This window comes from Natator depressus, chromosome 4 (genome assembly GCF_965152275.1).
Source record: "Natator depressus isolate rNatDep1 chromosome 4, rNatDep2.hap1, whole genome shotgun sequence".
In the NCBI taxonomy this organism is placed as follows: domain Eukaryota; kingdom Metazoa; phylum Chordata; order Testudines; family Cheloniidae; genus Natator; species Natator depressus.
The window spans coordinates 56,250,438-56,267,920 of NC_134237.1; the positions used below are offsets into that span (position 1 = coordinate 56,250,438).

Sequence of the window (17,483 nt, forward strand, 5' to 3'; positions counted from 1 at the left end):
CAAATTCAGGTACTGCAGTGGGTTTCTCAGCTGGTATTTCCACTGGCCCAGGAGGTGATAGCTTTTGAGAATTAGTCTTCGATCAGCACTGTGGTGCAGTCTTTCCAGGCCATGGTTAATGTCGCTGTGTCATAGTTCATTTTAATTTCTTTGCCCTGTATTTTTTGAACTACAAATACTGTCCCTTCCTGTCCCGGGCCAACATAAAACATAACTCCTGTGGGATGCTTGGTCCAGTGATGAGTAGTTTTGAGGCCCCGTGCATAGTCTCTGCAGCAAGGTATTTTTAATAGAGGCAGATTTGAGAAAGTGCTAAGAACTGTAATCATGGTTGATTGAGAAGAAATGACAGAAGGGGGTCACCAAAGAGCTGCTCTTGAGCTGGAGATTTTCCTGAAAACTTGGAGCTGAGCAACTTGGATTTAAAGAGAACTTTAACGGCACTGTGTAAGATCCAGAGCGACGGAGTCTGGTGAGATTGATAGTGAATGTGTTTGTACAGTACATTTAGGAAAAAGATGAATGGAGAAAAAGGAGACATCAAAGCAGGTTAAAATTAGGGCTTACTAGTCTGGGCACAGTTTATAAATCTGGATCAACATCAGTGTGGTGATCTCACCATTATACTTACTTTGTCCTTTTCTTTAATCTTCACAGCACCCCTGTGAATTTTATCTTCATGAAAGTGACATACCAATAATTCTGCCTGAGACAGGTGTAATGCAGATGGATGGTATGCAGACTTCCCAAACACAGAGCTCTCTTGCACCTCACTACTGATCCTGTAATATCCCTGCTGTTCCATTTCTGGTTTCCTTGGGGTGAAAATGATATTGTTCACTCAAAAATCCAATTTTTAAATGATGGGGTCTGTGGGTTACATCCTAAAGTGCTGTATTGATTATTTCACATTAAAATCTAAACAACAGTTATTCATAAAGTGGCTTCTAAAATTCACTCCTAGTGCTGCCAATCCAGTGATCTCATGTGGCTCAGCTAAGATCTCCTCTTCTGCAACAGTTTTAGGTCTTCATCCTGTCAGGTGTCCTCAACTCCCAAGTGACTTCAACTCTTTGAATTTGATCTGACTGTATATGTACCCTAATTTGGGGTTGTTAAACTGGGCCTTTGAATTGTATACACTGTATGTCTGACCCCTCCACCCCTGTTGTGTCTATATATTGATTTGCCCAAAATATATTTTAGACTTTGAATTCCAAATTGCAAGGAAGAGTTTCACATTTATAGTTTTTTCTTTGTTTTTGTCTTGAGTTCATGTTCCTTTTTGATAAAAGTGAGTTCTGACTTTCACTAGCCAGTCTTGCGGTTACGTCCCCCTCAGGAGGAGGGCCAGGGTTGTCTCAGCAATGTCAATGTTTGCTCACTGTGGTAGAGCTATAACTGTGGTGATGAAACTTTTGGAGGGAGGCTCAGTGGTGGTGTCAGTGTTGCATTTATAAATGAGTGCGTGTGTACGCTATAATCATGGAATGAAAGTGACAAAGGGAGGGAGGGCATGCTAATTATTAATAGTAATGTAAGTTACTGTATGTGGAGAGATTTAAAAAGGTACTTTTCTATGTACTATTTTTCCTTTGGTAAATTTTAAATGAAAACCTTCCATTACAAAATGTGCTGCCAGATTACTGCTATAACTGTTAAAGTATCATTTTAAAATCTGAAGGCAGTTCTGCTATCTACATTTTTAAAGTCCTCTTCACACTACAGTTTTTATTTTGACAGCACTTGCCAGAGCAGTGAATAGTATTCACCTTGGGACAGAGGAAAAGAACGTGCACATCGTACATTTTTCAGAAGTACACACGTGCCATTTTTAAGTGACTAAGGAGCCTAAGTTTCATTGAAAGTCAGGGCACGCCTACACTACAATAAAACACCCACAGCAGGCCGGTGTGAATTTGTGGGCTGCGGGTCTATAAAATTGCAATGTCAATGTTCAGGCTTGGACTGGAGCCTGGGCTCTGGTACCCTCCTGATTCGCAGGGTGCCAGAGTTCTAGCCTGAGCCCAAATGTCTACATTGCAGTTTTATAGCCCTGCAATCCAAGCCCCATGAGCCAAAGTCACCTGACTTGTGTCTAGCCCCCCCCAACACTTCACATGCCTTAAACCTCTTGCAGTAAAACCTGATCTGACTTCCCCCACAGCTCCAAGCTTCCAAACTCACCCCCTACACCCAGGACAAGTTTTTGGTCTTGCCCTGTTCTCAACTGCTAAAACTTCCCCTACTGTGCTTGGCAAGAACTGTAACCACTCCGCACTAAGCTTCTAAACACTGCTATAATCCCTGTTAAGAGCCAAGATCTAACCTTCCTCCTGATATGGTACCCTGCAAGCACTTTCACTTTGTATCCTTCCCAGACCTTCCTTTCAAACCCCTTCACCATGTCCTGATCTCCTAGGCTGACCACAAAAAATGCCCAATCTTCCTGCAACCAACCAACCCAACCAGATTTGGCTCTCATGCTCAACCCTGGCCTCTGGCACAGAGTTTCTCGAATACGGCCACTGGCTGCATGCGGTCACCAGGGGCTTTTCGTGCGGCCACAGCCTCCTTAGCAGTGATTGGGGGCGGGGGAAAGGAGCAGAGAGACAAACAGGCAGCCAGTTTGAGTTCCCCACCTTCCCAGGGGTGGTGGGGTTCAGGCTTTGGCTCTGGGGTGGTGGACTCTGTCCTCTGGCCACATGGCAGCAGGCTCCATCCACAGCTGCAGGGCTTTGGGCTCTGGCCCCAGCCCCAGGCTCTCCACCCCATCACCCCTGGACCTGTGCTGCCTCCTTAACCACCTCCCCATCCAGGGCTTAATTTGCCCTCTGGCTTACCAGAGCTGAGTAAGTCTGTTGTGAAAAGTGGTATTTGTATGTTTGTTACTATCACTTTTCACTGTCTTCTAGCTATCAAGCCTGCTGCTGTGAAAAGTAATATTAACAAACATATAGGAATCACATTTCACAGAAGCAGACTTACTAGCTAGCAAGTCATTAAAAAAGCAACCAAACAAGCAAAAAAAACCCAAACCCCCAAACAAACGCCCCCAAATAAAATAAAAGGCAAGAACATGCAAAACACCTTATGTGTTTCTGTTCTGTTTAGATCCAGTAAAGAATAGAGACAACTGTATATTGTTTTTATTATTAGGTTGCAAAAAACCCGACGTAAATAAATTACACTGATTTGGACCTGTATATGTGCATATTTATTTGTTTTTCCTAAAGGTAATTAAGTATTTTAGGAAAAATTGCCACCAGCAAGAGTTGGTGGCTGCACTCCGAGGTCACCACAATTTTCGTTGTGAGAACCCCTGTGAGTCTGGCATGTCCTAACTCCTAGGTGGCACATACCAATATTTAAATGAGTTAACCAGAAACCTCCTCTTTTCCTAGCTATGGTCTCCACACTGGTCTGTGCAAAAAATTTAATGCTTTGCTGTGCTTTTTTCAGGAAGAAGAAAAGGAGTACTGGTGGCACCTTAGAGACTAACCAATTTATTTGAGCATGAGCTTTCGTGAGCTACAGCTCACTTCATCGGATGCATATCTCTTGCTGGTAATAGCCCATCCAAAGTGACCACTCTCTTCACATTGTGCATCCGATGAAGTGATATGAGATGTGCATCCGATGAAGAGATATGCATCCGATGAAGTGAGCTGTAGCTCACGAAAGCTCATGCTCAAATAAATCTGTCAGTCTCTAAGGTGCCACCAGTACTCCTTTTCTTTTTGCGAATACAGACTAACACGGCTGTTACTCTGAAACCTGTCATTTTTCAGGAAGATACAAGTTGAAGCTGCAAGTTTAACAGAAATACAGTGGAGACTAATAAAACCTTTTTCTTCCTTTTGTAGTGCAATATTCCAGAGAACCAGGATGGCTTGAAGGAACTCTAAATGGCAGGAGAGGACTTATTCCACAAAACTATGTTCAGTTTCTTTAGCTCTCTGCATTTAACGCCCAGAAGGTGTACATGGTATCCATGGATTTTTGTTAGTCACTTCTCTGCTTTGATGACTGCTTTTAATCAAGGAAGAGCTAGACAATGGGATGAAGAGTTTAATCTGTATAAAGACAAAATGTTGCCAAATAGGAATTGCAGAGATGTGATGTGTAAGGTGGTTTTTTTAGGGTGGGGGTGGGGGCGGGGGCAGGAGGAGTAGTTTAATTTTATGAACAGGGTTTTACATGTGCAAAGCACAACAGCAATCTGTTTGCAGGATAACCAGAATTTTAAGTTAGATATGTGCTTGAACTCAGACTCCGCTGTCATTTGGAGAAAAGTTTAAAAGTATTTACATTGTCCTGGTGCTGATTAAATTGAAATTTGAAAACTGTATTTATATCCACCGTTAAATGTTGGCAATCCTCTATTTTTCTGGTTCTGAAATGTTATTGGGCAAAGAGGCTCTTATGCTGAAGGCAAAGTAATATTCTGAAAGGGGAGGGGAAGTAGCTGGATCAGATTTTATCAGATAAATAAAACCCACAGAGAGGGGGAACATGGATTTTCAAGTGTCTTCAAAATGCAGATGCCTTTATGCAATGTGTATAGCTTCATTTATATTATTTTCAAGACAGGACCCATTAACGTTTATTACAGGCTCCAGTACCTCCTGGTTCCATATTGTGCAATTTCAAAGTACAGGTTTGTCATCCAAAAAAAAAAAATCACTGTAAATTAAATGTTGTTTACTATTTGTCTATCTCTCATGTTGTTGGAGAATGATTTGCTCTGTTTCTATAAATCAGTAACTGAAATAAACTTCTCTTAGTTACTGGAAGGTGTGTGTGCAGAATCAGTAAAGAGGAAGGCACTGCTGATTCAGAACAGCTATGAGTTAGGGAGAACATTCCCCACAGCAAACAACTTACTTACTGACTTCATTAACATCTGCTAAATACAACTAGAGGGTAACATGCTGCATTGATTCTGAAGGACGAGCTCATTGCACACAAGAGGTCTCCCTGTATTCCTCCCACAAGCTCCCTGTGGGCCACCCTTCCATCCCTTGCTATTGCAGGCACTCTGCAACACACACACACCATTGCTGCCCATTCTGCCTCCATGCCAGGAGTTCTGTGTCCCTCTTCTCCCCTTAGCAGCGGCCCCTGTTCTCACCCTGCCATGTTACTAGATATGTTTCAGGATGTACGGTCAGATTCTGAACCATTAAAAGTCAAGGGGGGTTTTACCATTGACTTCAAAGAGCATAGAATCAAGCCTCATTCGTCCTACAGGGCCTGTGCAGCCCTTAGTTGTACTGAGTAGTAGCTAGTTTTACTGAATAGTATCTTACTCCTCAAGTAGCCCCATTGTAAGCAATAGGACTATTTGAGCAATAAGGTACTCATCAATGTGCCTGGGAAAGGTATCGGAATCTGGTTCAATAGTGAACTGTATATCTCACAAATCTGTGCCACATGATAAAAATACGATGAAAGGTAGTTACCATTGTGCTGAGTGCAATTTGTCTTCTCTCTTTCCTCTCTTGTTTAAAAAAATGCACAAATAACACAGCCTTTTAAGATTAATACACTGCATTAAAGTGAGCTTCATGCGGTTTGACTGTTTTTGCAAACCAAAAAATATTGCAGATATATTAAGTTACTAGTCTTAAAACAGGAGTAGTTAATGCTCTTTCATTTTCTTTTTAAATAAAAGTTTTCATGCAATGCCATTATCTATTCCTTTGCCCAGATCTTCCGAGTATACACAAATGAACTCCAGATGGTGGGCTGAGTTGGTGTTGTGGTCCAAATGGAACTCTTCCAAGCTATGAGGTTTAGTATATGTCACTGTGTCTGAGGGGGTGGTGAGCTTTGCCAAACAGCTTTAAGGCAATTCTGGCTGGGAGGTTATACTGAAGATGGTGTAGGACTACTGTAATGAGATCAAGCGCTCTAATCTGTCCCTTGACACAACAGTAAGGAAATAATCCCTCTGATAACATTGAGCAATAGATCATAGGTTTGCTCCCTCAAATTTGTTCAGTTTGGAAAGCAGTGTTTGGCTGGGTATTCTGGTCTCTGATCACAAAAAAAGGACCAATGGGACTACACCTGCGCAAACTCATTTGCGTCCTAAAAGTGTTATTCAGACAGTGCATTGCATTTATGGCCAAGGCTATGCTTTGACTCCGTGTTCCCACTGATACCAGTTGATGATTAGTATGGTCGGTGGGATAGCTAAAAGTTGTGTCAAAGTTAAAATCTTTTTAAAGTGAGGAGTCAGTCACTCATTTGTGAACAAGCAATAGTACCAAACTGTGCATAATATTTTGGCTCAGTGTGTGTTTGGTCCTGCACTGTCTTCCAAATGCCTTAGTTCTTGGTCTAGCACACAACTGAAGTGGGTTAAAAAAGGTAGAGGAAAAGTAGTAAGAGATTTAACTTGTGGAGTGCCACCTCACCCACTGCTATGATCCAGTTTGCTGCATTGCCTTCAGGTCTGCAGACTCCTGCATAAGCTATTCTGAGCTTCCTCTTATTTCAGGTTCTTTTGCCTCTGGTAGCTATGTAAATCTATGCCAGTTCCAAGCAACCCCAAGAAGAGGACAAGGACCCTGTTAAGTGTATTATTTCCTGGTAGGAGAGGTAATGCTAATTTCGTTTTTCCTTCCTAATTCATCGTGGCTGTTGTGAAAGCAAGGTATGAGTAAGCTGGGCTTGAACTGGGCTGAGTTAAACACACTGCCTACTACTTTTAAGAATTCAGCTCTGGTAATTCTGGCCCTGGTGGGAAGGGTCTTCCACCTTGGCTTACACTCTGATTCATGCTGAGAGAAGCCTATGAAGTATTGGTAGCTCTTGGTAACAGAGTGGTAGCCCCGCTGTCTGTGTTCATAGAATCATAGAATATCAGGGTTGGAAGGGACCTCAGGAGGTCATCTAGTCCAACCCCCTGCTCAAAGCAGGACCAATCCCCAATTAAATCATCCCAGCCAGGGCTTTGTCAAGCCTGACCTTAAAAACTTCTAAGGAAGGAGATTCTACCACCTCCCTAGGTAACGCATTCCAGTGTTTCACCACCCTCCTAGTGAAAAAGTTTTTCCTAATATCCAACCGAAATCTCCCCAGCTGCAACTTGAGACCATTACTCCTTGTCCTGTCATCTTCTACCACTGAGAATAGTCTAGAACCATCCTCTCTGGAACCACCTCTCAGGTAGTTGAAAGCAGCTATCAAATCCCCCCTCATTCTTCTCTTCCGCAGACTAAACAATCCCAGTTCTCTCAGCCTCTCCTCATAACTCATGTGTTCCAGACCCCTAATCATTTTTGTTGCCCTTCGCTGGACTCTCTCCAATTTATCCACATCCTTCTTGTAGTGTGGGGCCCAAAACTGGACACAGTACTCCAGATGAGGCCTCACCAATGTCGAATAGAGGGGAACGATCACGTCCCTCGATCTGCTGGCTATGCCCCTACTTATACATCCCAAAATGCCATTGGACTTCTTGGCAACAAGGGCACACTGCTGACTCATATCCAGCTTCTCGTCCACTGTAACCCCTAGGTCCTTTTCCGCAGAACTGCTGCCTAGCCATTCGGTCCCTAGTCTGTAGCTGTGCATTGGGTTCTTCCGTCCTAAGTGCAGGACCCTGCATTTATCCTTATTGAACCTCATCAGGTTTCTTTTGGCCCAATCCTCCAATTTGTCCAGGTCCCTCTGTATCCTATCTCTGCCCTCCAACGTATCTACCACTCCTCCCAGTTTAGTATCATCTGCAAATTTGCTAAGAGTGCAATCCACACCATCCTCCAGATCATTTATGAAGATATTGAACAAAACCGGCCCCAGGACCGACCCCTGGGGCACTCCACTTGACACCGGCTGCCAACTAGACATGGAGCCATTGATCACTACCCGTTGAGCCCGACAATCTAGCCAACTTTCTACCCACCTTATAGTACATTCATCCAGCCCATACTTCTTTAACTTGCTGGCAAGATACTGTGGGAGACCGTGTCAAAAGCTTTGCTAAAGTCAAGAAACAATACACCCACTGCTTTCCCTTCATCCACAGAATCAGTAATCTCATCATAGAAGGCGATTAGATTAGTCAGGCATGACCTTCCCTTGGTGAATTCATGCTGACTGTTCCTGATCACTTTACTCTCGTCTAAGTGCTTCAGGATTGATTCCTTGAGGACCTGCTCCATGATTTTTCCGGGGACTGAGGTGAGGCTGACCGGCCTGTAGTTCCCAGGATCCTCCTTCTTCCCTTTTTTAAAGATTGGCACTACATTAGCCTTTTTCCAGTCATCTGGGACTTCCCCCGTTCGCCACGAGTTTTCAAAGATAATGGCCAATGGCTCTGCAATCACATCCGCCAATTCCTTTAGCACTCTCGGATGCAACTCGTCCGGCCCCATGGACTTGTGCACGTCCAGCTTTTCTAAATAGTCCCTAACCACCACTTTCTCCACAGAGGGCTGGCCATCTACTCCCCATCTTGTGTAGGGTGACCAGATGTCCTGATTTTATAGGGACAGTCCAGATTTTGGAGTCTTTTTCTTATATAGGCTTCTATTACCCCCATCCCCTGTCCCAGTTTTTCACAGTTGCTGTCTGGTCACCCTAAATCTTGTGCAGTGTTTCAGACAATCAGTGTTAGGACATCATGCATCGAAGAGACAAAGAATTGTGAAAGTTAAAAGATACATAAGGAAAGACTTCTTCCAAGCATATAATAATAAAAAAAGCCTCTTTTCCTGGAAGCTTGGGGTCTAGCTCTCAGAATCCAATTCCTTCTTTCCCTCCAAGACCTGCTTAATGACAATGTTGACTCCAGTGACAAGAATAGGGAGAGTCATCTATGAGTGTGCCACTATTTAGCTTTTGGTGGTTATCCTGCACAATTGCCAGTGCCAGAAGGAGAGCATTTTTCAGGGCAGTCTATGCTAATTGTGCTGATCCCCACTGGAAGATAAAGTGTTCAAGGGAGGCTTCCCCCATTGGGCAAGCTAACAACACTGCCTCTGAGGCCTTTTACTCCCTTCTCCCAATAGATTTGATTCTAGTCTCATAGACTTAATTGTGGTGTGGGGTTTGGGTTCCACATTGCTTTATTTCAGCTCTGTGTCAGCCATTGCAGCCTGATTCCGGGCTTGCTGCTGTCTCCTCCTCCTTCCCATGGCCATAAGAAATAGCCTGACTGCCCCTTTGTTCCCCCCCACCCCCTTCGTAGCTGAACGAAGGCCTATCTTCTCAGGTTTTCAGCACTGCAGCAGTTTTCACTTCTCTTTAGCAGAACCCTGCTGGGTTCTCGGCAGCTGGTTCCGCACAGTGGTGGTCTAGTGTTGTAGCATGGGTACCGGTAGTGCTCCTGTTAGAGTCCTAGTTAGTCTATCCTCCTCGCCTGTCAGGTGGGTGAAAGGTCTCACGCACACACACTAACCACCCTTGTTTCTTTTACTTAGAGGACAACACTGGTCTGAGAGGGTCCCAATGACAGTGAATCAGGTAGAAAAGATGGAATTAGCTTTATGTCTCCAGAGGGGCTGCAGTGCTTTGCTCAGACTGTCTTTTTGTCCTCAACAACAAGTGTAAGTGCCTGGACCTTAGGCCAAACAATGAATGCAGGAGCTAGGACCAGTTTGATCAGCAGAAACTTCAGTATATGACAGTAATTAAGCAAAGTTCATCTCCCCTCCCCTGCTGGCAGGCTCTTGCTCCATTATTCTGCCTTGGCTCTAGAAGTTCAGGCTCAGTAGAATCCTCTGTGCTTAACTCTACTCAGAGGCCTGAGAAAATCATTCTTCTTAATGCTCTTCATGGCAGGTTTCCCTCTAATTTTCTGTCTCCCCCTCTCGGGCGCATTCTTGCTCACATACAGCAGAGGACTCGCTGCAGAGGTTTCAGAACTTGGCTACGTAACTAGAACTGAAATAATCAAATTGGTTGTAATTCACATATTTAGTTACTTCAGTGCAAGTGTGTGTGTGGACACAATATGTGAACATAAGTCCAGTCTTACTCATGTAATCTCGAAGTAGGGCACTCTTCTTTTGGATTAAGTAACCACACACAGACTAGCACCAAAATAACTAACGGGGGGAATGACTGCTGCTTTAGTTACAGTAACTCCTCGCTTAACGTCACATTTTTCAGGAACATAACTACAACGTTAAGCGAATCCAATTTCCCCATAAGAATTAATGTAAATTGGGGGGCAGTGTTTCGGTTCCAGGGAAATTTTTTTCACTAGACCAAAAATATATATATACACATACACACAGAGTACAAGTTTTAAACAAACAATTTAATACTGTACACAGCAATGGTGATTGTGGAGTCAGAGGGTGGGATATTTCCCAGGGAATGCCTTACTGCTAAATGATGAACTAGCACTCGGCTGCTGTTAATGTAGCCTCACACTCTACAAGGCAGCGGGAGGGGAGACAGCACAGCAGACAGAGAGAGATGTGCATTGCCCCTTTAAGTATGCTGACACCATTCTAAGTACATTGCCTTTAAAAAGATCAGAAAGTTGAGACAGCAGCTGTGGCCAGCAAGCTCTCTCTGTCCTGCTCCCACCCTGCTCTATATGGAAGGGGTAAGTGGGGGAAGGAGTAGGGGGGAGTGGGACACCCTGACATTAGCCCCCTTCTTTCCCCCTCCCCTACACAGCAAACACGAGGCTCTGGGGAGCAGCACATGGCAATTGCAGGAGGGACAGCTGAACTGCTAGCAATTGATAGCCTGCTGGGCTGTTGCTGCACAGGGAACTTACGGGAGCTGATAGGGGGGCTGCTGGTTCCAAGCCCCCACCAGCTAGCTGCAATGGGTTGCTTTTCCTGCAAGCAGTGGACAAAGCAGACGGCTGTCAAACAATGTTGTAAGGGAGCATTACACAATTTAAACGAGCATGTTCCCTAACTGATCAGCAACGAAAAAACGTTAATCAGGATGACTTTAAGTGAGGAGTTACTGTGGAGACAAGTCCTGCCCTTCCATGCTGGTACATTGCTCTTCACTTCAGCATGGGGGTCTCCACAATTGCACCATGCAGATAATTCAGGCCCCCTTAACTCTCACACGCACTCTCTCTTTGGTTTCCCACCCCATCTCCCCCAGTGCCTGCTGTCCCAGTCTCAGCTGCTTTGTCTAATTAAACAGCAAGGCTGCAGCTGTACCAGTGCTGAACTGGGGTAGGACTAACTTACCTATGTTCCCTATAATAAACCACACTAAATGGGGCTTGACATGGTTTTCTGAAACAGGGCTGAATGCAGGTCGTCCTGGTCTATATGTGTTCAGCACCAAGTCACCCTTGTTGATATTAGCGAACAAAATTTGCCTTTAGTGACAGTTTAAAAGTAGAGGTAGGACACTTCCCATCCACCCAAAACTTTACAAGAATGGAAATTAAGGGAAGAGAATTGTACATTTCTTTTCCACAGTTGTATTGACCACAATGCCCCAAAACACTCCATAAACCTTTTACTTCCATCTCAAACAGACACCCAAAACCAGCGCTGAGCTCCAACACCTCTAGGCTTGCCGCATCAGTTACAAATTAAGCACTGCCAGTAACCAACATGTACCCCAACTTCATCAAACTGGTACTCCAAAACACACAACCTTCACAGATCAACACATTTGACTGTTGCACCACCCAAGCATTTTGGGAAGGGGCGTGTTATTTTGCCTTACCACTCGTGAGGTCACTGTTATTCTTTGCTGCTGAATGCGTTTCGGAGATGTAGGGTAGGATTAAGATTTCTTGGCACCAAAACGTTCTGGTGCAACTTGATTGTTGCTGCTCCTGCCTGAAATTCAGAGGATTAGAGTGCACGCTCCTAGCATTCTGAACTTGTGCAATCAATCGTGCACTGGGGAAAATTCTAATTATGTGAACAATAAAAGTAGCCATTGTAGGAGAGTATATTCCAAGTGAAGATACAGGTAAGAGCCTAACTCCAGCTTTTATTGTGCTAAACCTTTTTGTAGGCTATCATTTTGTCTGTCACTCACGTTTCTTTTGTATGAGACATGCTTCACCTTCCATGCCAGCTCTCCTGGAAAACACAGTTGCCCAACTTGCTTAAGCAAGCTCCCAAGGTGGGACCTGCCATGCTCCTTGAGCGCCTGCCCTCTCAACAGGCAGTGTGTGGATGTTAGCGCCACCACAACCCACCATTATAAAGAGGCTTGTAAAAAACAGATTTCAATGTGCATGAAGAATGACAACAATTATGTAACACTGCAATTAATTTCATGTTGTCTAAATAGATTGTTTGGAAGTAAACACAGGCTTGTTTCCAAGGAAATCAATGCACCATCCGCTAGTGAAGATTAAAGCGCAAGGAATACTTGCAAACCATTTTAATCCATGTATATTTGTACAATTTATATTAAAAAAGTGTACTTGCAGACATTAACAAAGACCAAACAATATTTTCTATTTATTTAAAAAGCTTTAACCATACAGAAGCAAACCCCTAATTATAAATGCATCATTATGCATAGATTTTACTGTTTACACCAGAGTGCTGACTGCTTTTATTTTTTATCCAAAAATCTATTTAAACTCCAAGAATTCTTAAACATTCCACTGACCTCAGAACTGCTGTCTATTTTATCAAGTCATTGACCTCCAGCTGAAAACATTGCTCTACAAAAAGAAAGTCAAATCTTTAACAATTAAAAGTGCATTAATTGTAGATTGTTTTAAATTCATACATGTTTATACAAGTCAGTGAAAACACCACCCTATGAATTAGCTTGATTGTAAAGTATCTTTTTAATAAGAATTTGATATTGCAAACTTTAGCCTTTCTATTTTATTTTGTGCAACTGAACATTTGCACAATGTGATCTAGTATTCCTGAAATACCTGCTGCAGTACATTAAAACTATTTTACATTTTATAATGTGTATGCAATGTTCTTGCTGTCTATCCCCATTCTTTCCTTGCAACAACATTATTTAATGCAATCAGCATAAGCCCACTTTTAAAACAGACATTTTGAAATTTCACTGAGTTTGTCTTATATTTTGCAGGAGACAAATGCCTATTTCATTCTAAACAAGTTCAAAATACTTTCATTTCTTTGTTGTAGCTAAAACAGTATTTTATATTTTTTGTTGTAGATTTGGTTAGTTAATATGAGATGGCTATTCTGCATAAGTATTCTGGAGAAGAGAGTACTGTCTCTTAAAACATCTGTATCCAATTATATCTATTGAATGATTTCTAGCAAAAAAAATCAATGAATGGTTTCATAAACAACAGGTGATTAAAGTAAAGGATTTATTGTAATCTTCTTACAGTTGTTTGCAAAGACAGACATACGTTTTTGCATAAAGATATAAATTGCTTTTTAAAACTAATTTAGTGTGTTTGTAATTATATGAAGTTTCTGTGAATTATGAATTGTACCAAACCAAGATTAAAAGCAATAAGGTACAAAAAAAGAGCAAACAGACAACAATTTATACTGGGACAGGCATTTAACGGTGAAGTTTAGAATATGGCTTTGCTATTTTAACCAAGCAAAGTTACTTAGAGATAGAAAAGGAGCTAGTAACTTTGTTAATATAAAAAGCTGCTGCAGACTGTATTCACCCCAAACCTGGCTATTTTGAAATTCCATTATCAGTATTTAGAGAGAAAAAAAAAGTAAAGGATATCTGACCATGTCGTTACTGTAAACAACCATTCTGCATGCTGTGTATTTATCACGTTGGACATGTGGCTTTCATATTGCTGTGCAGGTCAGTTGATTGTATTTAAGGATCTACCTATGAATTAGACTTCCAAAATTGCAAATAATATATGTATGTATACATTTATATATAAGATCCCCCTCTCTGAATACAGCCTCTACAGATTACCCATTGCATAAGGCAGGTGTCATTTAAAAAGACAAGCAGTGTTGACTCTATGTTGCATGTGCCAGAAGCACACCTCGGAGTTTTGAATCAGAAAGAGTGGGTGAGTTTATTAGATCACCATTTATAAGAATGCTACATTCTGACTGGTCAAGGGACAGCTGTAGCTCAAAAATGTCACTGTTGCCCAGACAGACAGTTTAGGAATCATGACTCTCTGAAAAATTATTCTATTCAAATTAGTGTATATATAATAGCAACAGTGATGTTCAGAAAAGTTCATCTGGTCTCTATTCTACTCCAGAATTTTGTATTTATTTACAAATTGTGAAAGTCACCCCATGAAAGGTGCATCTTCATAGCCTTCTTTACACCAGAGGACATGGTTTTGAGACAAAAATTGATAACTAAGATAGAAATGTTCACAGTGAAAGTACCTGTTTAGATGTAGGTCTGCTTACATTTTTACATTAATGTTTTGAATTTATAACTAAAAACCCCACCAAGATAATCTGCCAGTATCGGCACCGTACATTCATCGTTCCCAATCAAAATATATACAGTATACTTACTGTAATGATCTGTATGTTCCCTTAACCATTATTGGAATTCACTCTCCTAAATCAGAGGTGACAACTGGACCTTTAAGGTTATGTGCATTCAATATGAAAAGGAATAACAAAGAATTTGGAAAACTTTAATTTTGAAAAAGAAAAAAAAAATCATTTAACATCCTATGATTTGCTTTTATCTCCTTGAGGAATCTGGAGTAGAGGGCAGAAACTCACCACATCATAAAGCTGGCAAAAGCTTTTGGGAGACTGTAATGTCTTGTTAAATGAAACCACCATAAAGCTGCAAACACAACATAGTGTAGTTTCCTACAGAAATATGAAGCAGTATTCCTAAAATGAGCTGAAGTCACATATACTTGCAAGCAGTAGACAAAAACGGAGAAAAATGTACCGAAAAGTAGGCTTAAATACAACTGAAAAAGGTTGTGTGGTTATTTACAACAGATCGTGTAAAATGGTAAATTAGATATGATGCTAAAAAAAGGCACAGCTTTCCCTTTCTTAAATACACTGTAAACGGTTCATTATGCATGCAGAACATTTCACTTTACAAAAAAAAATTACCTTGTTTGTTTAGACAAAGATAGTACTTAAATAGTCTCCAGCAAAATAGAATTCTTTCAAAAATACTTTCCCATTCATCCTAGTAACCATTAAAGATTTTTTTCTCATTTACAAAAGCTCCTTACACCTTATTTCAGGTCCTTCACAATTTATACATACAGCAATGTACAGTACAGCAAAAGACTGCAAAAAATTATTTGTAAAGCCAGCACAATAGATACTATAAACTGAAACTGAGGCATTTGTTTTAACATCTTATCCTTTTTAATTAAATAGTAAATGGACACTTAACACAGTGTGTATCACCTATGATGGATAACATAGGATAACAAATGCCACAGGTGAGGATAACGAGTATTCCACACCAAATGTTCTGTTATTACTTTACACTTTTGGGGGGTTTTGTATATATTTTTACAAGAAAGGAATATTAATGCCCCATATTGACTTTACGTTTTATGTGCAAACCAAGGGGTAAGCTTTAAAAAGTTTGTATTAGTCCTTGAACCCTTTTAAAACAAGCAAACAATACCAGAAACTACATGGCATATTTAAAACTCCCATCTGTTAAAATATCAAAATCAAAGAGTTATTGACTAGATATGGCTTTTCATCCAGAGGAACAGGAACATTTTCTAAGTGTTTGGAGTAAGGGGGTAATTTTCAAACAAACATCTAGGTCTTGCCAAATCCAGATCAACTGTTTTCCAAACCCTTCACATGATTTGAGACTAGTCAGAGGCTGCTGAACAAGTGTAAATAGCACGTTTAAAATGTGGTTTCTTGGGTCCTTCATGGGTGTGGAATAACACAAGGAAACTTAAGGCAAAGTTCTTCTATTAAGACATTTTCCATCACTTCCTGTGAAAGTACAGGGGCTTGGCATTTCCAGACTCCACCTTTGGTAACTGGTCACTGATGATTTCCACCAGCATGGCCGGAAACTCCACTTTCAGTGCCTGAGACTCTCGGAAGGTGTAGAAACAGAATTCTAACAAGTCACTAACAAGCTGAAATGCAAAAAAGCACACAGGATTATTAGAAAATGTTTTAAATGAATTGTGCCCACAAGTAGACAATAACAGTACCTTGGAACAGTACCAAGAAACATCAGCTCTACTGAGAACTCCTTTTCAGGAAAAAAAATAGGTAATCACAACTGCTTCACCCATGCAGTCAAAATCAGCAAATGGGGAATGGAGTGAAACCAAGATACCATAAGTTTGACTTGCAGAGGTTCTGAGTAGCTGCACTTTTCTTTGATTTCACTACGGGCCCATTAACCTGCATTCAAGTTTTGGATGCTCAGTGTCTCTGAAAATCAAGCCCTCTGCTCTCTTCCTCAACCCCAAGGAAAATTTTCAGGAAAATCTACCCATATTTTTTGCATCTTACTTTCCAGGTGATCAGAGATTCAGTACATCAAGTAATCTGGATAATTTTACTGAGCTACGCAGGGGGCCCAATCCAGAACTCCAATTGAAATTGATAAGTTTTGCCTGATAAGGAGTTAACGCTCAGGCCCTGTGCATATTACTGTACTGATGCAGGGTCTGCAGTATTCATATGCATGTGCTAATTGATAAAGCTATAACATTTAAATGCATCTACTTTTATCCATGTCACTGGCCATCAGTTTACTTCATCCAGCTCACTACTGCAAAGGCAGAATTCAGAGAAATAAATATTTATTTTTCCAATCTTATCACAGAATCATTCGTAACTGCCTTCCCATTTTGATGGGTTACACCTTTCATTATATAAATATATTTCACTACTAATGCCATGCTCCGGGGGTGGGGAATGGATTGAGAGTTTTATACATGAAAATTTCAGAATAGCCCTAAACTGATTAAGGGCAAAGGTGTATTTTCTATAAAACTGCAACTGTAGTTTTCCACATGGTTATCTAGGTGAATGTTGCATCTTACAACTTGTATTTCATCATGATCACAATGCTTCAGCCAACTCTGACCAGTGAGGGCAAGCATGGAGATAACCTTAGCATAGATCCCTCAAAGAGTGGCTTCCATTTTGAAATCCCAATATAACATGGTCCCCTTGAACATTTAAAAGAAGAGCAATTTAGGCTGGGATGCCAAAAGGCAGACAGCTGTCTTTATTATTTTGGCAATGAAAAAATATAGTACATCTCAAAGCGCTGACGACACTAGTCTGACTGTCTCTTAAACTTCCTTTTTCACACAGATTTTTCTTCATTGCAGATTAGATTCTTCATTCTGGTCTATACCTGCGTATATGAATGCTGTGGCCCTCTTCTTGTAATGTATTTAGCTCTGTCCTTCAGACATTTTAAAATGGGATATTTTTCTCTGTCTTTTGCAATTCTATGACAGAAAATCACAAACTGCAATTTCTCTTTGCTATAGAAGAGATGGGCTGGAGGGCAACCAGAAAGCTAAAGATACAATTTATTAAATTGTGCATGCCCTTCTTCTTACAAACAAATACTGGGTTCTAGTAGTAATA

General features: G+C 41.3%; 2 protein-coding genes across 4 annotated transcripts in view; one reads left to right on the top strand and one right to left on the bottom strand.

Moving 5' to 3' along the window:
- Positions 1 to 5,073, top strand: part of ARHGAP10 (Rho GTPase activating protein 10) — a 250,288-nt gene extending 245,215 nt beyond the window's left edge. The window contains exon 21 of one of the 2 annotated variants that reach the window (XM_074950969.1): positions 3,867 to 5,073. In XM_074950969.1, the coding sequence (XP_074807070.1) occupies positions 3,867 to 3,897 (31 nt within the window). In that variant the 3' untranslated portion in view covers positions 3,898 to 5,073. The remainder of the gene's footprint in view (positions 1 to 3,866) is intronic. The other variant, XM_074950968.1, reaches the window with a different exon arrangement.
- A 7,319-nt stretch (positions 5,074 to 12,392) lies between these two features.
- NR3C2 (nuclear receptor subfamily 3 group C member 2) overlaps positions 12,393 to 17,483 on the bottom strand; it is a 261,892-nt gene continuing 256,801 nt past the window's right edge. For both annotated transcript variants that reach the window (XM_074950972.1, XM_074950971.1), the window contains exon 9: positions 12,393 to 16,003. In XM_074950972.1, coding sequence (XP_074807073.1) covers positions 15,848 to 16,003 — 156 coding nt within the window. In that variant the 3' untranslated portion in view covers positions 12,393 to 15,847. The remainder of the gene's footprint in view (positions 16,004 to 17,483) is intronic.